Raw genomic sequence first — 22,521 nt, 5'->3', positions numbered from 1 at the left:
AGGAAGAAGGCTTTAAAACAACCTGAACTTCGTGATTTCCTCACTGACACCATGAAGGATCTTAAATCTAATGGCTATATTGAGCGTGCTGGTGAAGCAGAAAATGTAAAGGGATTTGAGTGGTATTTACCATACTTTGTGACGTCACAATTAAAAAAGCGTATTGTTTACGATGGCAAGTCTGAATTTCGAGGAACTTGTGTTAATGATGTAATGTTTTCGGGTCCTGACTTGTTAAACCCTCTGGTAGATGTCTTGGCTAGATTTCGGCTTGGTAGATTTGGTCTCATGGCTGATGTGACTAAATGCTTCTTTCAAATAAAGTTACCTGAGTCCCAGAGGGATTTGTTTCGTATATTGTGGTTTGAAGATGATGACCTTGAAAATGGTAGAATGGTACCCTTTCGTTTTTGTGTACACCCTTGGGGAATAAAGAGTAGCGCATATATCGCTTGCTTGGCTATAAAGAAAATGATCGAGCAGAATCCCAGCGGTGCTGGTGAACTAACTCTCTGCAATATTGCAAATAATATGTACGTACATGGATGATTTTATATTTTCGGCTGATAGCTTAGAGGAAGCTCAGTAAATCACTCATGAATCGATTGCTTTGTTTGATAGCCGTGGGTTTAAGCTTGTTAAGTGGAGTGCTAACAAGGAGGCTATGATTGTCTTGTCAAATTTGGATAATGAGATGCTTTCACCTTTGATTCGTGACATTGACTTTCAGACTGAAAATATGTCTTTGCCATCAGCGAAGACATTGGGTTGTGTGTGGCAAACCGAGTCTGACGAGATGCGTATCGCATGTTCCTTAAAGCCCTTAGCTAAACACACACGCCGAAGTATGCTCAGTCAGCTTGGACAAAATTTTGATCCGCTAGGCTTTGGAGCGCCATTTTTTCTAAAAGCACGTCTGATACTTCAGCAATTGGCGATAGACAAGTTTGATTGGGACACCGAGGTTCCTGATAGCTTTGTAAAAGAGTGGGAGTCGTGGCTTCGTTCTTTGGACCTGCTTAAGGATTTTACGTTACCGAGATGGTATTTTGCAAACTCTGGTGTGTGTAGTCCGGATGATGTTGTTTCTTATCAATTACATGGGTTTAGTGATGCTTCGAATCAAGCTTTCTCTTCTGTTGTTTACTTACGTAGACTGGTTAACGGAGTTCCTAGTGTGTCTTTCGTTTTGGGTAAATCTACCATTGTTGTAAAAAATCAGTTTTCTTGGCCGATAGCTAGGAAAGAGCTTGTTGCCACTTTGAATACAGCAAGACTCGTGAAGCAGGCCTACGAGGCATTGAAGATGCCCGACTGCCTTAAGTATTTTTGGTGTGATTCTCGGACTGTGTTGCAGTGTGTTAAAAACCCTGATTTAAGTTTGAATAAGTTTATTACGCGTCGAGTTGAGCATATTTTATTGTTGTCCGGAGCCCAGGATTGGCGTTTTTGCCCTACCGATATGAACTCAGCTGATGTTGGCACACGGCCAAATCTTATTACAAAGAAAGAATTTCGAGAGTTGTGGTTGAATGGTTCTAGTCTTCTCTATCAGTGTGAAGAAATTCCATCTGTAGAAAATGCCACTTCAGTACCTGCCCATAGCCTATATCTTCATGACTAAGAGGAGTCGCTTGACGTTGGACAGGGTGGCCTTCACAGATTGATCGAGGCCGCACCTTTTTTATATGTTATGAAAAAGAGAATCGCTTATTTGGTTGCTTTTGTTGAATTTTTGTGCTGTAAAACGAAAAAGCGTAGCTTTGTGAAGCCAAAACTGGACGCCTCTTATCTTAATAGAGCCTTAGACTTAACTGTGAAGTTTGTTCAGAAAAGCTTGTATGGCAATGTGGTACATTTAATGACCAAACGATCGCCGGATGCCCTTGAGGAAGTGATAAAGCGGGGTAGTGTTGGCGCTTCGCGTGAGAAGGAACGCTTGAAAGAATTGGGTTCACTTAAAAAGTACAGACCTTGTGTAGATGACGCTGGTGTAATCCGCATTGAAGGGCGCTTAATTAATTCTCCCGAGATCTCTCTAGAAGCAAAGCATCCGATTGTTTTGCCTTCGAAACACCCCTTCACTAGGCTTGTTGTACTGTTGCATCATAATCGAAATGCGCACTGTGGAGTACAGCACACTTTGTTGTCTACGCGACAGAAGTTTTGGATCGCTAATGGTAATGCCTCCGTGAAGAGGTATCTTAATGATTGTGGTGCATGTGCGATTGAGAAAGCTCGGCCTATAAGGCAGCTCATGTCTGATTTGCCTTTGTCTCGCACAACTGCGCACAGGAAACCCTTTTTTGATTGCGGCTTAGACTATCTTGGACCTTTAACCTTTGTTGAAGGTTGGAGCCACAAAAAAGCTTGGGGACTCTTGTTCACATGTATGGCATCTCGAGCTATTCATGTTGAGCTGGTTACGTCATTGTCGCTGAGTGATTTTTTACTTGCCTTTACTAGGTTTACAGATTTACGTGGGCAGGTTAATGCTATCTATTCCGATAATGGAAGCACCTTTCATGCAGCATCTAAGAAGTCACCCAAGTTGATAGAATCAGCTGAATTTCACAACTCCCTGAGACAGAGAGAGATAAACTGGGAATTTATACCTCCGTATGCTCCGGCGCAAGGTGGCGCCTGGGAGGCAATGGTAAAACAATTTAAAATCGCATTTTTTCACATTTTGGACTCTTCAATACGTAAGCCCAATTTTATTGAACTGCTTACGTACACAGGCAGTGCCGTTCGGATCGTGAACGAACGCCCTTTGGTACCTTTGAGTGACGACCCTAGGGATTTTACTGTCATCACCCCTGCCTCACTTTTGACCCCATACTTAGACCCATACTGTGCTGTTGGGAAACCACATGATCGTGACCAACTAAGAAGGGACTATCGGTTCAATTTGTCACTTTCTCAGCAGTTTTGGAGCAAATGGATCGATTTTTACTTGCCAGGTCTTCAGGGCCGGAAAAAATGGCTAAAAATGGCCGAGAATTTGGAGCCTGGTCAACTTGTAGTGGTGGGTTCTCTCTAAGACATTGGTAAACGTGGGAAGTATCAACTTGGGAGGGTGCATGAGGTAGTTCCACAAATTAGGAAAGGGAAGCCTGTGGTTCGTAGAGCTAAAGTTGCCGTCTGCAACTATGATGAGAGTACGGGGAAAGTGAAAGTAGACTACGTGTTGAGGGATATTTCGTGCCTCGCCCCCGTAAAGAACACCTAAGTGTTAGGGTTTGAGCCTGGTTTTGTCTGCGGTGGCCGACACTTGTCTGAGCCCAGAACAGTCGGTTATTATCGCAACCATTGCATATAGCATCATTTTAGCGTGTATTTATGGTACCAATTTCATGTATCGTCGCGTATTATTCGTATTGTTGTTCATTTTTTGCATGCCCTTTGTATTTACGTATTAACTTAAACGTGAGTGATTCAAACAATTTGTGTATCGTGTGTTTTTATTCATTGGCTCACAATTGTCCTTAAAATCTTTTTAGTTATGCCATGCTAGACTGTCATAACTAGGGGCCGCTATGTTCCAGCCAATTGTTTACCAAATCAAACGTCATATAAAAACCGTTATGGTCTGCTTAACCTAGCTGGCATCTTACGTCATGGAAATTGCTAGAAAATGTCCAAATATTGCACCATCGTTCGTAAGACCTGATGAAACATTGCATCATCGCCTTTCAACACCTGTTTGAATTGCGTGACAATGTCTTTCATTATTGCGTCACAGTTACTGTTTACGTGAGTTTGAGATATCGCAAATTATTCTAGTCGTTTGTAAAATGGTTGCTTGAAAGTTGGAGGCATATTTAACTGTTTGCTTAGTGCTTGCCAGCTGGACGAAATATCCGTCTTTTATCCAAGTAATCTGTTCTGTAGTGACAAGTTTTAGTGGTGTACGGTGTTGCATCCCAATTTCGACAGCCAGGTGGCTAATTTTGCAGAAATACAATTTTGAATAGACGGTTTCAAAGGAGTGTTTCTTTCGGTCATTACATACAGACGAACGGATTCGGGAATCTTGTTACAATTTTCCCACGAAGAGATTATGGTTTACCGTTGTGACCAGGTAGGTTATGTTACATCATAACAAACAACATCTGGCAATTGTGAAAAACAAAAGAATATTCCAGGCTTGCACGTTTACAGAATGTTCTGGATATACGTTACATAATAAAGATTTCGCAATCAGAGATTACTACAAGACAGTAAAAGATAATAACACATCACTCAAGAATTCCACAATCAAAACAGCACGTTCGGTCAAGATACAAAGCAGCCCGTCGCGAGGCCTTGCAAATTGATTGTGACATAGGCTACGCCTGTGACATAGAATATTGTTGCAAACAATATAACAACACAATCAATCACAAAAAAAACAAAAACAAAAAAAAACACGTTATTCAACACAGCGGTATACTGCTGAGCAACTATGTTTATTCGACTCATATAATCGGCTACAATGTTGTCCTTGCCTGGAATGTTTTCAATGCGATAATCGTACACTTGCAGTGCCAAAGCCCAACGCATTATCCGATCGTTTTGAAATTTGGCGTGGGAAAGAAAAGTTAATGGCTTATGATCCGTTTGCAAAACAAATCGTTTTCCCATCAGAAACAGATGGAATTTGTTAATGCCCCAAATTATTGCAAGGCATTCCTATTCCATCGTTGAGTATTTCTGTTCGGCGCTGGTTAGCTTCTTAATGGCATATGTAACTGGATACAGTTTGTCATTGTATCTCTGCATCATAACTGCTCCAATACCAACATTTGATGCATCGGTTCGCACGATGAATTCCTTATCATGGTCGGGCAATTTCAGAATTGGTCTTTTCAGAAGACCTTCCTGTAGTGTTCGAAAAGCTCTCTCTTGTTCTTCTTCCCACATTACGTTGTTTGGCATCCCCTTCTTGGTCAGATCACTTAGAGGTGCAGCGATCGTAGCAAAAGATGGAACATGATCCCTGTAATAGTTTAGCAAGCCAAAGAAAGAACGCACCTCCTTTTTAATCTTGGGACGTTTTGCATCACGAATTTTCTTTAGGTTATCTTCATTTGGCGTAGGTAATCCAATCATATCCTATACTCTATGACCCAAAAATTCCACATCCTTGGTTGCAACTGTTAAATTAGCGGCACGAAGGCGCCCAAGCAGTTCGTCGAGTGTCCGTAAATGTGTGTCCTAATCTTTAGTAGGCTATACATAATCAAATCATCAGTGTAACTTTCCACATTATCCATTCCGGATAGAATCTTTCTGATTGCGCGCACTAACGTCGCCCCAGAGTTTTTCATACCAAACGGCATTCGAATGAACTCATATGTTGCATCTGGTGTAACAAAAGCAGTCTTGAGAATATCCTTTCCTTCTACAGGGATCTGCCAATAACCCTTTCTTAACCCTTTGCTTTTCAACGTTTTTTTGGAAGTTAACTGCTCAAAGGGGGGGGGGGGGGTCGTTTTTGGATCAAAGCAATCAGCTGTTAGGCCTACATGTGATCCGCTGGTGCTATTTCAACAGAAGTTGCACTGGTGTGAAAAAAAATCATTTGTCTATAAGTTTGAAAAGTCATTATTCTAAAATTTTATATGTTAAACTTGATATGTCAACTTTTTGCAAAAGTACCCAAAAACGACAATTTTTCTTTATCTTGCCGCCGTTTAATTACCGTGCTAATTCGATTTCATGCAAATTTCTGAAGAACAAAGAGCTCGATCAGCCGCACGAAGTGTTTGTGCGGTGTGCATACTTTTTGCATTGATAAAGATTTACGACTTGCGAGCAAATCTTATTGTAGGCTACTCATTAATTATAAAATAGTTACAGAGTAATATTGTTACACAAATTTCAAAAAATAAAACTGCGTTTGTTGTTTTATATTTTTGTCCTAAACTAATGCTTTTCGAAACTCATGGGCAGCTTCTAGTTTTATGGAATCAAACTTCTCATAAGTAACAGCTTAGCCTACTTGAATAGCCTATCTGTTCACATGTTTGATTGTGTATTTTAGGTGTACAATATTGAGTTTGTAGTAGGGGAAGGTGAGGTAAGTTGAGCCAGTGGGTAAGTTGAGCCACCCCCGTAACTCAAAAAATAAAAATCGCATCAACTTTCTAATGCCACCTACCTGACCGTTTATCTTATATGGAGCTGTTCTGTAAAGATTATAGGTCTTTGTCTTGTAGAAAGACTGTTTTTAGTGATTTTGGGAAGTTTTTTGAACTTTTTGAAAAAAAATATTTTTTGAGTTGTACAAAATTTCTGTGGCATTCACCAGTATTGATATGTCTAACAGTAATCACTAATGTTAGCTTATTCAGAAACTATTAAAGTGAGGTTGCTAGCTCATATATGACTGGAGAAATTCCCGTTTAACTTTTAATGGCGGCCTTGAGGTAAGTTGAGCCAGTGATGTACAGGTAAGTTGAGCCGGTGGCTCAACTTACCTCACTTCAGCTGCCAGTGTTAAGTGATGATATATGTAGGGGAGGATGAGGTAAGTTGAGCCACTTTTTACTTAAACGCTTCTACTAAGAAAACCGCTTGGTTTACAATAAAAGTGAAAGTGGCAGCATAATGGTTGATGCTTTGGCCTTAATTTAGCAAAAAAAAATTTTTCATAACTCATAAGAATATTGAAAAAATACTTGTTTTAAGTATTACGCCATTTTGGCTCAACTTACCTACCCCACGTGGTAAGTTGAGCCGGGGTGTGAGGAAAGTTGAGCCACTCATTTTAGTTCAATAACAAAAGCTGTAGCGATGGTAGCCTACATTATAAAATGCTATGTAATACATGTATTCACGACATTATTGCCCAGATATTTGTCGCGAATTCTAACATGGACTGTGACGCAATGGTGACGTCATCATTGCGATGCACTGTCATGCTTGAGCGACAATCCCTCATTATTTTTTCTCTATTCACTAACTCGTGTTTTGCTGCTTGGCGAAAACGTGGTTCGGCCTTTTACGATGTGATAAATCTATCGGACGGACGTATTAGAGTGTGCAGTGACTATTCCATATCACAATTGAACCCGTCTCTTTTTGACAATATACAATCTTAACTCAACACATGTGGAACTTGAGTCGAAAGTTAGAAAGAAGACAGGTTGGGTAGCAGTTATTACATAGCTGCTACCAGGAAGAAAGAACAACATGTAAAAAGATAAATTTATTTTGTTGTGACCAGGGCCGGATTTAGCTGATGGGGGCCCGGGGCACTTTTAGATCGGGGGGCCCCTTGCAAAAATTTTTTTCAAGCCTACGGCGCGAAAAACCACCTCTGCGTCTACAGTAGCATCAATCCAGCACTGCACAACATTTTGCAGAAACTTCAAAGGCTGAAAGGAAGAAAAAACAACACAAAATCACATTTTTTCCACGTAGGAAAACCCCGGGGCACCTGTCCCCTCTTCCCTCCTAAATCCGGGCCTGGTTGTGACTGTTCGACTGTGAAATTGCGCACTTCCCAGCCGACAAATCTGCCACTTTTTCGTTGATTAAACGTCAACAGACGTTGAATCAATGTAGTACTAGCAGATCGTGTCAACTGACCTGCAGAACAGAAAATAAAACGATGAATTATTACACAATCCTGATTAAATAAACCTCTAAATGTGAATTTTCTAAATCAATTACCGTTGTCTGTCAGATCTAAACTTATTCCATATGCCACTGATCAAGAGAGCATGGAAACCTGAATTTCTGCTGACGGCAGAAAGTTTCTCCAAGTGGTCGTGTGAGGAAGCTTTAATAACCGCTTTAAGAAAAGCACACTCATCGTCTGCTTTAAAGACAAAGGACAACTTTTCCTCGGACTTACCAGGCACTTTTCTTAAAAAGGTGGCCTCAATTTCTCCATCTTCATTGAAGCATTCGATTTTACCAATGTAATGCACAGGTGGGGTTTTCCCTTGCATGTTGCTAGTAGGCTGCAAGTTACACTCACAGAAATAGAATAGATATAGAAGGCTCATTCCCATTCACGCTCCACACACCGCGATGGCACCACTCGAGTTTGCCCGCCGCCATCTTTGTTAGCACAACCAATCGTGAAAGCCTATTCAACCGGTACCTCTAAATACCCATTGTCAGGCATTGTCGGGCATTATCAGGTATTGTCAGGCATTGTCAGCTTTTTGGGGGGTTGTGGAGCATTTTCAGGGGTTGTCAAGCATTTTCAGGGGTTGTCAAGTATTGTAGAGTAGTCTAACTACTTTCAGGAATTGTTGGGAATTTCCAGGCATTGTCGATCATTATCAGTGGTTGACAGGCTTGTGAGGCATTGTCGAACATTTTCAAGCATTATCAAACATATTCAGGGGTTGTCGAGCATTTTGAGGGGTTGTCAGGCATTGTAGAGTACGGTACGTAGCTACTTTCAGGCATTGTCGATAATTTCCAGGCATTGTGTAGGATTTCCAGGCATTGTCGCTCAATATCAGTGGTTGGCAGGTTTGGTAGTCATTATGGAACATTTTCAGGCATTGTCGAACATTTTCAGGGGTTGTGGAGCATTTTCAGGGGTTGTCAAGCATTGCAGAGTAGCTACTTTCAGGCATTGTCTAGGATTTCCAGGCATTGTTGATCATTATCAGTGGTTGACGGGTTTGTTAGGCATTATAGAACATTATCAGGCATTGTCGAACATTTTCAGGGGATGTCGAGCATTTTCAGGGGTTGTCAAGCATTGTAGAGTAGCTCCTTTCAGGCATTGTCTAGGATTTCCAGGCATTGTCGATCATTATCAGTGGTTGACGGGTTTGTTAGGCATTATAGAACATTATCAGGCATTGTCGAACATTTTCAGGGGTTGTCGAGCATTTTCAGGGGTTGTCAGGCATTGTAGAGTAGCTACTTTCAGGCATTGTTGGGAATTTCCAGGCATTGTCGATCATTATCAGTGGTTGACAGATTTTTTAGTCATTATAGAACATTTTCAGGCATTGTCGAACATTTTCAGGGATGGTCGAACATTTTCAGGGGGGGCGGGAGGGGCGGACCGCCCCGGCGGCACGTCTGGGGCGGCACTTTCAGACGACGATTTTTGATTTTGATTATAATCTGATAAAAAACGCATTTCATTTTCACACAGGGCCGGATTAAGCTGATGGGGGCCCGGGGCACTTTTAGATCGGAGGGCCCCCGTTCAAAAATTTTTTCGCGAAACTCCCCCTCGACGTCTACAGTAGCATTAATCCACCACTGCACAGCATTTTTCAGAAACTACAAACCTAAAAAAAAAATAACTCAAAATCACACTTTTTTCACGTATGGGGGCCCTTTAAAATTCGAGGGGTCCAGGGTACCTGCACCCTCTGCCCCCTTAAATCCGGGCTGGTTTTGCATGCTTTTTCTTGAAGGGGCGGCAAAACCTGAATCCGCCCCGGGCGGCACATTCCCTAGCTACGCCACTGCCGACAATGCCTGCCAGAAAGAATCTAAGGTACTTTACAATGTCTGAGAACCCCTGACACCTAAAAATGTTCGACAATGCTTGAAAATTTCTGACAATGCCTAACAACAAGCCTGTCAACTATTCATAATGATTGACAATGCCTGGAAATTCCCAACAATGCCTGAAAGTAGCTACTCTACAATGCTTGACAACCCCTGAAAATGCTCGGCAACCCCTGAAAATGTTCGACAATGCCTGAAAATGTTCTATAATGCCTAACAAACCTGTCAACCACTGATAATGATCGACAATGCCTAGAAATCCTAGACAATGCCTGAAAGTAGCTACTCTGCAATGCTTGACAACCCCTGAGAATGCTCGACATCCCCTGAAAATGTTCGACAATGCCTGAAAATGTTCTATAATGCCTAACAAACCTGTCAACCACTGATAATGATCGACAATGCCTGGAAATCCTAGACAATGCCTGAAAGTAGCTACTCTACAATGCCTGACAACCCCTGAAAATGCTCGACATCCCCTGAAAATGTTCGACAATGCCTGATAATGTTCCATAATGCCTAACAAACCCGTCAACCACTGATAATGATCGACAATGCCTGGAAATCTAAGACAATGCCTGGAAATTATCGACAATGCCTGAAAGTAGCTTATATACTCTACAATGCCTGACAACCCCTGAAAATGCTCGACAATCCCTGAAAATGTTCGACAATGCCTGAAAATGTTCCATAATGACTACGGTACCAAATCTGTCAACCACTGATAATGATCGAAAATGCCTGGAAATCCTGGACAATGCCTGGAAATTCCCAACAATCCCTGAAAGTAGCTACTCTACAATGCTTGACAACCCCTGAAAATGCTCGACAACCCCTGAAAATGTTCGACAATGCCTGAAAATGTTCTATAATGCCTAACAAACCTGTCAACCACTGATAATGATCGACAATGCCTGGAAATCCTAGACAATGCCTGAAAGTAGCTACTCTGCAATGCTTGACAACCCCTGAAAATGCTCCACAACCCCTGAAAATGTTCGACAATGCCTGAAAATGTTCCATAATGACTACCAAACCTGCCAACCACTGATATTGAGCGACAATGCCTGGAAATCCTAGACAATGCGTGGAAATTATCGACAATGCCTGAAAGTAGCTATACTCTACAATGCCTAACAACCCCTGAAAATGTTCGACAACCCCTGAAAATGCTCGACCATCCCTGAAAAAGTTTTCCCTCAGCCCTTTTTGTGGCGATTTGTGCAGTTTATAGCTGCACAATAAGGCATTTTGTAAACTATTTGTAGCACGTATATCAACTTGAGAAAGCTCCAGCGGTGAATACCATGTGCTAACAAAGATGGCGGCTAGCAAGTTGCGACGGTGCCATTTTAAGCGCTCTATGAGCCTTCTATATCTATTCTATTTCTGTGGTTACACTACGGTACTTAAGATACACTACAAAGAAATTTAAACTTCAATAGACCAATGGACAAATTATTTTTTCCAGAGATTTAGACTATTAAAGAGTAAAATAAACTTTGTTATCTATTTAATGACTACATATATCATCACTTAACACTGACAGCTGAAGTGAGGTAAGTTGAGCCACCGGCTCAACTTACCTGTACATCACTGGCTCAACTTACCTCAAGGCCGCCATTAAAAGTTAAACGAGAATTTCTCCAGTCATATATGAGTTAGCAACCTCACTTTAATAGTTTCTGAATAAGCTAACATTAGTGATTACTGTTAGACATATCAATACTGGTGAATGCCACAGACATTTTGTAAAACTCAAAAAATATTTTTTTTCAAAAAGTTCAAAAAACTTCCTAAAATCACTAAAAACAGTTTTTCTGTCTTTCTACAAGACAAAGACCTATAATCTTTACAGAACAGCTCCATATAAGATAAACGGTCAGGTAGGTGGCAGTAAAAAGTTGGTGCGATTTTTATTTTTTGAGTTACGGGGGGTGGCTCAACTTACCCACTGGCTCAACTTACCTCACCTTCCCCTAGTCATTAAATAGATAACAAAGTGTATTTTACTCTTTAATAGTCTAAATCTCTGGAAAAATAACTTGTCCATCGGTCTATTGAAGTTTAAATTTATTTGTAGTGTAACTTGCAGCCTATACTAGCAACATGCAAGGGAAAACCCGACCTGTGCATTAGCCTACATTGGTAAAATCGAATGCTTCAATGAAGATGAAAAAATTGAGGCCAACTTTTTAAGAAAAGTGCCTAGAAAGTCCGAGGAAAAGTTGTCCTTTGTCTTTGAAGCAGACGATGAGTGTGCTTTTCTTAAAGAGGATGTCGTTAAAGCTTCCTCACACGACCATTTGGAGAAACTTTCTGCCGTCAGCAGAAATTCCGGTTTCCATGCTCTCTTGATCAGTGGCATGTGGAATAAGTTTAGATCTGACAGACAACGGAAATTGATTTAGAAAATTCAGATTTGGAGGTTTATTTGATCAGGATTGTGTAATAATTCATCGTTTTATTTTCTGTTCTGTAGCTCAGTTGACACGATCTGCTAGTAGGACTACATTGATTCAACGTCTGTTGACGTTTAATCAACGAAAAAGTGGCAGATTTGTCGGCTGGGAAGTGCGCAATTTCACAGTCGAACAGTCACAACCAGGCCCGGATTTAGGGGGGAAGAGGGGGCAGGTGCCCCGGGCCCCCCGACTTTTGAAGGGCCCCCTACGTGGAAAAAATGTGATTTTGTGTTATTTTTTCTTCCTTTCAGTCTTTGAAGTTTCTGCAAAATTCTGTGCAGTGCTGGATTGATGCTACTGTAGACGCAGAGGTGGGTTAGGGTTTGCAGGGGGTCCCCCGATCTAAAAGTGCCCCAGGCCCCCCATCAACTAAATCCGGCCCTGGTCACAACAAAATAAATTTATCCTTTTACATATTGTTCTTTCTTCCTGGTAGCAGCTATGTATTAACTGCTACCCTACCTGTCTTCTTTCTAACTTTCGACACAAGTTCCACATGTGTTGAGTTAAGATTGTATATTGTCAAAAAGAGACGGGTTCAATTGTGATATGGAATAGTCACTGCACACTCTAATACGTCCGTCCGATAGATTTATGACATCGTAAAAGGCGAACCACGTTTTCGCCAAGCAGCGAAAACACGAGTTAGTGAATAGGGAAAAAATAATGAGAGATTGTCGCTCAAGCATGACAGTGCATCGCAATGATGACGTCACCATTGCGTCACAGTCCATGTTAGAATTCGCGACAAATATCTGGGCAATAATTTCGTGAATAGCCTACATGTATTGCATAGCATTTTATAATGTAGGCTACCATCGCTACAGCTTTTGTTATTGAACTAAAACGAGTGGCTCAACTTTCCTCACACCCCGGCTCAACTTACCACGTGGGGTAGGTTGAGTTGAGACAAAATGACGTAATATTTAAAACATGTTTTTTTTCAATATTCTTATGAGTTATGAAAAATTTTTTTTTGTTAAATTAAGGCCAAAGCATCAACCATTATGCTGCCACTTTCACTTTTATTGTAAACCAAGCGGTTTTCTTAGTAGAAGCGTTTAAGTAAAAAGTGGCTCAACTTACCTCATCCTTAGTAGAGAGAAGACAATTGAACAAGCTTTTGAAATTAGGCTATCTGAAATTTCTAAGTTCAAATTAGGCGCTTTTGGAATTGTGGATATGTGTCAAGTCGCATCACAAATATCATGCAGGCTACATCATAAGTCATTTGGCTTACGGGTGTTTATTAACATGACTCATGAATTTCATCCATTGAAATTACAGCATTTACATCAACAAAGCTAAGTTCGAAGCTCACTTTTTATTGAAGATTGTGTCAATCAATTTAAAAATGCATTTTTGTCCGCCAGCATCGAAACAATGCAACAGCGAAGTGGGGAACATGGGAAAACAAAGGAAATGTGAAATAAACCTACAGTCAGCAAATCTACATTAATGTAACGTTTACAAATGTTGAATCAATGTAAAAGGACTGAATTGTGGACTGGGTCCTTATTGTTTGAAACACAAAAAATACGCATTAAGGCGACAAAGCGATACAAGAGCAAGGCAGCGATTATGTTTCTGGCCAAAAAAAAATTAACTTTTGACCTCAAAGATAAAAATGATTATAACGTGGCTTCAAAATTTGACATAAAAAATACTGCAGAGATACAATAAACATAATCATTTTGTGCCAGATTGTGAGAAGATTTCCTAGATTCTTTTCAAACATTTGCAGGATTGCAAATTATTTTCTATAACTTTATATTGCCAAAAAATGGCTTCTTGGTTGAAAAAACGTGGCTACAATTACCGATCACAACAAACAGGGGGTGGCTTATAGTGAATAATGATCGATTCGCCTTTACAATGCATTGGAAAAAAGCTTCGCCGGGCGATTAAGTTTAAACGACGATTGCTCGTTTTGTAGATAAAATATAAACTTGAAACTTTTCAAGTGCATAAAGCAAGACACACTTTTTCAATTACCAAAGATTTAACAATTTTATTGTAAAAGTTAAATTGCTGAGAATCGGTACAAGTTGGTGAAGTTTAAGTTATTACAAGATAAAGATAGTACTGTACTTGTTTTGGATTTGGACAATTGATTTGTGTAGATGTATGCAGGCCCGGATTTAGGGGGGGGGCAAATGGGGGCAGTTGCCCCGGGCCCCCCGACTTTTGAAGTGCCCCCCTATGTGGAAAAAATATGATTTTGTGCTATTTTTTTTCTTTTTGGCCTTTAAAGTTTCTGCAAAATGCTGTGCAGTACTGGACTGATGCTACTGTAAACGTAGAGACGGTCTTTCGCGCCGTAGGCGCGAAAAATTTTTTTGCACGGGGCCCCCCGATCTAAAAGTGCCCCGGGCCCCCCATCAGCTAAATCTGGCCCTGAATGTATGATCGTGCTTCCCAACGATGGAAAAATTGTTAAAATCCGAGCAGTATGAGAAAGCTACAGCACATAGTGGCAAAGGATTCTTATTTTTACTGTTAAACTTTAATTAGATCAATTTTTAGTTGAATTAATGCAAATTGATGAGTTTTAAGTCATACTAAGGCCTTATATCGAACACTCGACGTTGGTGTAATGTTTTTTTGTAAAAATATAGTAAAATTGTCAAAAAATCTATATCCATTCCCCCGCTTTTTACGTTCCTTCTTTTCACCCTCCCAATAATAGTTGCGTCCGTTTGGTGACGTCATATTGACCACAAAAGCGAATTCTATAGGAGCACCCAAAATTTTGCTTTTTATAACCCTTCAAATCTTAGATTGCTTTAAACAATAAGCGTTTGATTAGTTTGAAATGGACACTACCAGTCCTCTAGATGTATTACCAGCGACTACTGAAATATCTCTGAATGGGGACCAAGAAAACGATTCAAATGGAGTTGGAGATATTCAACAAAATGCATATCATAATGAAAAGGTACAAATAAAAGATTTTAAATAAATCATGCAAGTCCTTTTAGTGGCAATAAACATGTGAGGGCATAAATTGACAAGTGTTTGAATGCAGAATGCTAAAGCACACCAAACCAAAATGCTTCACTGTCTTCCACTGTTATCCCATCTTTTCCGTTGACATTGGAAGATCCACACAAAAAATTGAAAAGATCCGGATCAAGATCTGCCATTTGAACACCCCTAATCTAGAAAAAAGTTTTTAAAAAACCTGCGCTCATTTGCCTGTTTGACTATATTAACTATACTGGTATTGGAGCTGATTTTAGCTACTTCAGTGTAAGTATCAAAAGCATTTGTACAATGTACCGTACAAGGCAAGATAATATGATGGCAGTGGCTATTTAACCGGCGCCGGTCTTTGAATCTGAAACACTATTTGACCGGTCATGACGTCACTCTATAGGCACTTCTTTCTTTTTCTCTTTCAAAGCAAAAGACGAGAAGAGTGCGTATATAACTTGTAAATTCGACGATTATCTTCAACTGATTGGATGGCGCGTGGGTTACTACGTCTCTGGTTGGTGTTGCAGAGGGAATGAGTTCGATACTTCGTGGAAGCGTTTTTTTTTATATTTTTAACTAAATTTTGACCCGAAGTGACTCAATCGTTAGGCTGCTGCATTTTTGTAGTCATTTTTTTTTTTTTCAGAAGCCTACAGCCCAATTTTTTATGTCTTTTCAACTATGAGTAATAAAGTCAAAGTTTTTTAATTTTTTTGAATTTGAGAATTTCTCTGGATAATTTTCCGTTCGTCATAAGAGGATGTGACCGTGTTTTTCGAACGACGCATTACATTTTTGCGATGTGACCGTGTTTGCCGAACGACGCATTACACTTTTGCGTCGTTCGGCATACACGGTCACATCTTCTTATGACGAACGGAAAATTATCCAGAGAAATTATCAAATTCAAGAAAATTAAAAAACTCTGACTTTATTACTCATAGTTGAAAAGACATAAAAAATTGGGCTGTTTGCTTCCGAAAAAAAAAATTGACTACAAAATGCAGCAGCCTAACGATTGAGTCACTTCGGGTCAAAATTTAATTAAAAATTAAAAAAAAAAGGCAGTGGCTATTTGACCGGCGCCGGTCTTTGAATCTGAAACACTATTTGACCGTCATTACGTCATTGTACAGTCACTTTTTTTCTTTTTCTCTTTCAAAGCAAAAGATGAGAACCGCGCATATAAGTTCTGAATCCAACCATTTTATTCAACTCGTTATGTGGCGCGTGTGGTACGTCGCCGCTTCCTATTCTAGAGGGACTGAGTTCGATACTACCCAGAAGCGTTCTTTTTTTTTAACTAAATTTTGACCCAAAGTGCATTTTGTTGAGAGCAAAAATGTATTGCTTCGTTCGGCAAACACGGTCACATCAATCAATCATTTTATTTTTCGTCATTAACGCGTCCGGGACGAAAAAGATACTAACTACAAAAATCGATACACATAGACCTCCCAGCACGTTAATGAACGGGAAGATGTGGCAAAACCTTGAAAACTTTAAAACGTGCCTGAATTGAAAAATTATGTAGGCTTTTTTCCGTATCAGTATTTAGCACGGCCACAATCGGAAAATTACCCAGAGAAATTCTCAAATTCCAGCAAATTAAAAAAACTCTAACTTTATTACTCACATTTGAAAAGACATAAAAAATAATTAAAAACTGACTACAAAAATGCACTTTGTGTCAAAATTTAGTTAAAAAAAAATAAATAAAAAAGAAGAACGCTTCCGGGTAGTATCGAACTCAGTCCCTCTAGAGTCGGAGGCGGCGACGTATCGCATGCGCCACGTTACGACTTGAGTGAGATGGATGGATTTAGAACTTATATCCGCTTCTCGTCTTTTGCTTTGAAAGAGAAAAAGAAAAAAGTGACTGTATAGTGACGTCATGACCGGTCAAATAGTGTTTCAGATTCAAAGACCGGCGCCGGTCAAATAGCCACTGCCAAAAAAAAAACGCTTCCACGAAGTATCGAACTCATTCCCTCTGGAACATCAACCAGAGACGTAACCCACGCGCCATCCAATCAGTTGAAGATAATCGTCGAATTTACAAGTTATATACGCACTCTTCTCGTCTTTTGCTTTGAAAGAGAAAAAGAAAGAAGTGCCTATAGAGTGACGTCATGACCGGTCAAATAGTGTTTCAGATTCAAAGACCGGCGCCGGTTAAATAGCCACTGCCTAATATGATCAGTGATGGATAAACTAGAATTTGTGTCAAATAACTTTGTAGTGGATGTCTCTGCGTCAGGTTGGCAGCGTCAGAATGTCATGTATATGCCCAGTATTTTCAATTTAACTATAGAAAGCTTTTACAGGAAATGTCAACCGAAGAAAAAGAAGTTGGTACTCTTTCAATTCCAGGTTTGTCACCTTTTTGGCAAAGTTAATAGTCTGTGTTTTTTGGTTACTTTTTACGTTTTGCTGGGTGTGCAAACTGTGCATATTCAGCTGTCATTTTGCTCATTATTACAGCTTTATAAACCTTAACCTATCATCTTTAACTTTTGTAATTTGTTTTTTTTTCATGCTTTCCATATATTATTTAGTGCTATACCTTTACTACTACAGTTTTTTTTTTTCAAAAATAACACACAGTGGTTTGCTGTTTTTTTTTTCACGGAGACTTTTCGGTCATTTGTCCGAAATGACTTGAAAAAATTCGGTCATTTTTTGTTTATTTCGGTCATTTTTTCTGATAAAAATATTTCCTTTCAAGTAGCTAATACAAACCAAAATTTGCACTTTCTGACTAGCTGCAGCATTAAGTTTCGCTGAGAAACGTTGTTGTGTTTTATCTGAGAAAAGTTAGAACAGACAAACGTTTCTTCAACGTTTATCAGTGAAACTCAACCTTGCAACAACCGGCCGCAAACATCTTTTATTGCACACTAACACACGTTCAAAAATAACGCAAAGCAAAAATACAGTAAGTTACAACATACAATAATAAGACATTGGATCAACGTTCAAACATAAGTCTACGTCTTTGTATTTCCTATTGACAAAAAATCATAGAGTGGCGCAAGATTTTGACCAAATTAACTATATATTTTTTGGACATTTTGATCGAATTGACTATTTTTTTTTTGGTCATTTTGACCGAGTTGACTATATATTTTTTCGGATATTTTGACCGAATTGACTATATATTTTTTTTTGAACATTTTGGTAAAAAATCGGTCAATGACCGAAAGAAAAAAACCCAGGTGGTTTGCAGTTGTATTCTGTGTGAGCAGTTTCTATGAGGGTCCTAGATAGGGATGGACACTTTAAAATAGTGGATTCAAATCCTAAACTATTTGAATCATTCGAATCCTAAATAGGATATGGTATGTTTCTCATTTATTTTTTTCATGTATATATATATGTTATTCATCATTGATGGAATGTACGTGCGACAAAAAATACATGCACGAGCAACAACAAATACATGCACATGCAACAACAAATACATGCACATGCAACAACAAATAAATCAAATATAGTTATGAGTCTCTAAACCAGACATGGCCAAATGGCGGATCGCGATCCGGTTCCGGATCTTTTCAACTTTTTTTGTGGATCTTTTCAACTTTTTTTGTGGATCTTTCAAGTTGGCTCTGAAAAAAACTTCAAAGTATTTATTTTAAAAATTGCTAATTTTTTTTACTTTTTTTTTAAATATTCATCTTCATGAACTCGTAAAAATCGCTGTAAGTAACAGGAAACCACGTTTCGATAGTATTGCAAAATCAAAGCCCACTCATCATTTTTCTCTCTAATACCAGACCTGTTCATTACAGCACACTCATTTACTGATTTTTAATCAAATTATGTATATATCGTATCTTGACGCCTTGTTTTAGATGTACCCAAATAATTCCATCTTTTTTGTATGATACAAAAGGAAAAATGCACATCTTCAGCCAGTGGCGTAGCCAAGGGGGGGTTTTGGGGGTTACAACCCCCCCCCCCCCTTTGGCACGCGTGTGACGTCACGAATCACGATATTGAGAATGATGCTTTCAGTTTCTATGTCTCTAAAACAAAGTTTGCCTAATTTTACACGAAACTGCATTAAAAGAGCGAGTTTTGCCAATACCAAACATTCGAATATCTCAGCCAGGAATTAGCAACAAGAAAACATAGAGACTTAGCTTTATTACCGAAAAATACCCAAGAAAACATGATCTTATCCTTTTGCTATGCCACCGGACAGCACTATGTTACAGGAATATTTATACCCACATTTTTGTTGAAAATGCTCTCAGAATGCACCGAATTTAAAGTAATTTTTAAAAAATTTTCTGGGGGAGGCCCCCCAGACCCCCCGCCGCTGGGTGTCGTCTTCAGCTCATTGTGGATCACTAAGTTCCCAGATTTGCCGGTAGTGGATCATGGCCAAAATTATTTGGCCATCCCTGCTCTAAACCCTTGACAGCCTGTTTCACTTAAAAGGAGGATCATTAGAAGATCCTTATTCAAATAGAATCAACAACAACAAATACATGCACGTGCAGCAACAGCAGCACAACTAATACATTATACAAGCGCACACACACTGATTGGCATCACAGTTGCCAATTTCAAGATTTCTCCGCAAAATTGTGATAATTTTGTTCAGGAGTTACGACTTACGACTATTTGGCCAAAGTTTCGGTGCTATGACCTGGAATTCCTTTGCTCAACAGTTTTATTAAATTAAGTTGATCTAATTTTGAATTTTTTGGCAAATTTTTGAAATGCTTTGGTTCTTCTCAAATTAGGTTTAAACAGTTCACCAAAAGTTACACAGCAATTAAAATCTATTGTTGAATGCCTATGCGTGCATTGCTGACATTTGCAGTCCCAAAAAAGTATTGTCTTGTAAATCGATGATTTCAGTGCTTGACTTATCGTCATTTACTTCCAAGCTGGTTATGGATTTGCAGGGTTCGACCTTAACTTTTTTTTGCACTGGCCAACCGGACCGGTGGCTCACCATTTGCACTGGTTCATCCCGTTTACTGATAAAAGCAAGATTTTCGTGGGAAGCACGAGGCCAACCCAGGGAAAACCACCTTAAAACGACAATAATGAATGGTGGCAATAGTAACAACAGTTTATCTAGGCAAGACATTCAGTCATTCAATCTACGTTGAGTCTTCAATCTACCTGGGACTCTTCTTCAATTTCTGAATCCGATGATGGCGTGATGGGTCATAATCGGAATCTGATGACGGACGATCACGGGGTCATAATCGGAATCCGATGTGTGTTTGTCTGGCTACCGGCCTACTAGGTTACCAGAGCTCACATGTTGTTGCGATTACCCTTTTTCTTACGATTTAACACCGTCACGTAATGTTGCGATTGCTTTTTTCTTACGATTTGACATGTGATGCAATTGCCTTTTTCTTACGGTTTAACACGCACGGATCACATGTTTTGTTGTTTGACGAGAAGCGCAAACGAGAACCACGCACTCTAAACGATTAAATGACATAATACGATGATATTTTCGCACTGGACAGTCGGACCAGTGCGAAATGATTCGTACTGGTCCGCGGGGAACTCGTACTAGACATTGGCCAGAGGACCAGTGCTAACATCGAACCCTGATTTGCGGTGATTCACAGTATGTAACTTTAGGAAAATTTATAATGCTAAAGTGTTTGACGTTGCAAGAACAGTATGAAGTTTTATTTAGATATGTTTGGTTTTTTGAACAAGCTTCAGACGAACACACACCCAAACACTCAGCTGGCACACCATATATACTTAAAATAAAAATAAATTAAACTACCTACCAGGGAGGCGAGAGACTTACTCTGACTGAAGGGACCCATCGTGGTAGATGGTAATCTGTTGGTATATAAAAAAAGGTTATTGGCTGCCTCAACCTATCCTCCTGTCTCAACTTTCCACTTCCTGGCGTTGGATCAGATTAGGAAGTACCGTAGCAGGTCAAACTCGAGAACTAGCAAAATTTCATAAAATTTTAATTCCAGATGGTTTGTGTGTGTGATCTTCTTGGTGATCATTTGAAGAAGGCAGCGGCGATTGGAAAAAAAGCCACTGCAGTCTGACATCTCATTTAGCAAAGATGTCAGAGAGAGACGGCCAGAGTGTGGTTAGCTTTTTTGCTGACCGCAGAGTTTTCTTTGGATGGGTCGCTGCAATCTTTTCATCCAAAGGCGAGGGACTGTTGAAGATTGATGTGGAGGCAGAGTGTGAAAAGGCTGTTACGGCATTTGAAGGTGGATCCGACCATCCTTGGTAACATCACCAGATTAAAACTGGACTACTACGGTACTACTACTAAAGGAGCACTCTAAAACTACTACTACTAAGGAGCACTCGGTGAGGACGTGGGCCACATTATCATCAAGTTTTCGACAGAATTTGCAGTTTGTGATTCTACTGGATTGTATATTATAACAATCTTACAAATTCAACCCATTTGTATCCTCCATCATCTATCTGATAAGAAATGAAGGATAGGGAAGGAGGAATTTGATTTTATTGTTTTCAAAAGAAACTCGTTCCAAGTGGTCTTTTGTCCATGTTGGTCTATCTTGTCATCTTCTTTTTATTCAGAGTTTTTAGATGAAGTTAAATGTTTTTATGGGAGGTGTATTCCCAATCGTGTTTCAAGCCTTTGAGCTTGCAAAAGGACTTGAAGGTTTCTGGGTACATTTCATTCGGCTTTGGGGCATGCGGAACGCTGTTGAAAAAGAAAAGAGAATTGATGTGTCTCATTTTGTAACTCAAATTTAACATGGCCCATTTGTGCCAGATTTGAACTAAACCCTTTGGCTTTTTCTATGAGGAGTTGATTGCAAAGTCTGTCGATGTGGCTTGTTTGAAATTTGGATTGTATGTCCACTATGTTATGCCTCCATCTTTGGCAAGAGGAAGTGTTTTGTTTCTCTGGAGTTGTTCAAATGGTTAACGGTACCAGAAGGAAGTTGAAGATTATTTTGTTGAGGTCTTTGAGGTGTTGCTGTGTTGGCATCAGCACTCTACTCAGATGCAAAGTGACAGAGACCAAGAGAGTGTTGGTGATGGAGATCTTTCCATAGAGGGAGAGTCTTCGTGGTTTGTGAATATTGGCGACCGTCTGAGTTTTTCTGATAGCCGTCTGGCAGTCATATTCTACACAAATAAAAAGAAACTGCAAAAAATAGATCTGGTGGCTGGTTAAGTTATGATAAAAATAAAATGTATTACTCTTTGCTGGGCACTACTATCTAGAACAGTGGTTTTCAACCAGGGTTCCCCAGGGTTCCGCAGAACCCTAAGGTTCCGCCAGTATGTCTAGGGCAGAGGTCGGCAACCTTCAGCATTAAAAGAGCCAATGTTCCCAAGTTTCTTCAAATTAAGACATATTCGGAGCCATAACATGTAACTGTCGAGTTGGCCACTAAAACCAAAGGTAATTATAGCCTACACTTCATGTAGAATTTATTTCAATTTTTGCTTTGTACATGCAAATATTCTAGAATTTCAACAAACAAAGCCTGACTATTAAACATAAGACTTTTTAGTAGGCTACCTACGGGGACAGCATTGGGTAAAAACATACATTTTCAAATAATCATTTATTTCACCCAGCTAATGC

General features: G+C 39.6%; 1 protein-coding gene across 2 annotated transcripts in view; it reads left to right on the top strand.

Annotated features, from left to right (window-relative positions):
• The first annotated feature begins 14,737 nt into the window (after window positions 1-14,737).
• Window positions 14,738-22,521, top strand: part of LOC145783060 (arfaptin-2-like) — a 42,244-nt gene continuing 34,460 nt past the window's right edge. For both annotated transcript variants that reach the window (XR_014290897.1, XM_082594829.1), the window contains exons 1-2: window positions 14,738-14,886; window positions 17,255-17,300. Coding sequence is in view for 1 of the 2 variants with exons in the window: in XM_082594829.1 (XP_082450955.1) it covers window positions 14,764-14,886; window positions 17,255-17,300 (169 nt within the window). In the remaining variant the exon portion in view is untranslated. The remainder of the gene's footprint in view (window positions 14,887-17,254; window positions 17,301-22,521) is intronic.

The sequence above is a fragment of the Aplidium turbinatum genome, chromosome 14 (genome assembly GCF_918807975.1).
Source record: "Aplidium turbinatum chromosome 14, kaAplTurb1.1, whole genome shotgun sequence".
Lineage (NCBI taxonomy): Eukaryota > Metazoa > Chordata > Ascidiacea > Aplousobranchia > Polyclinidae > Aplidium > Aplidium turbinatum.
The sequence above is the reverse complement of the archived record's forward strand: the minus strand, read 5'-3'. Positions and strand labels throughout refer to the sequence as shown.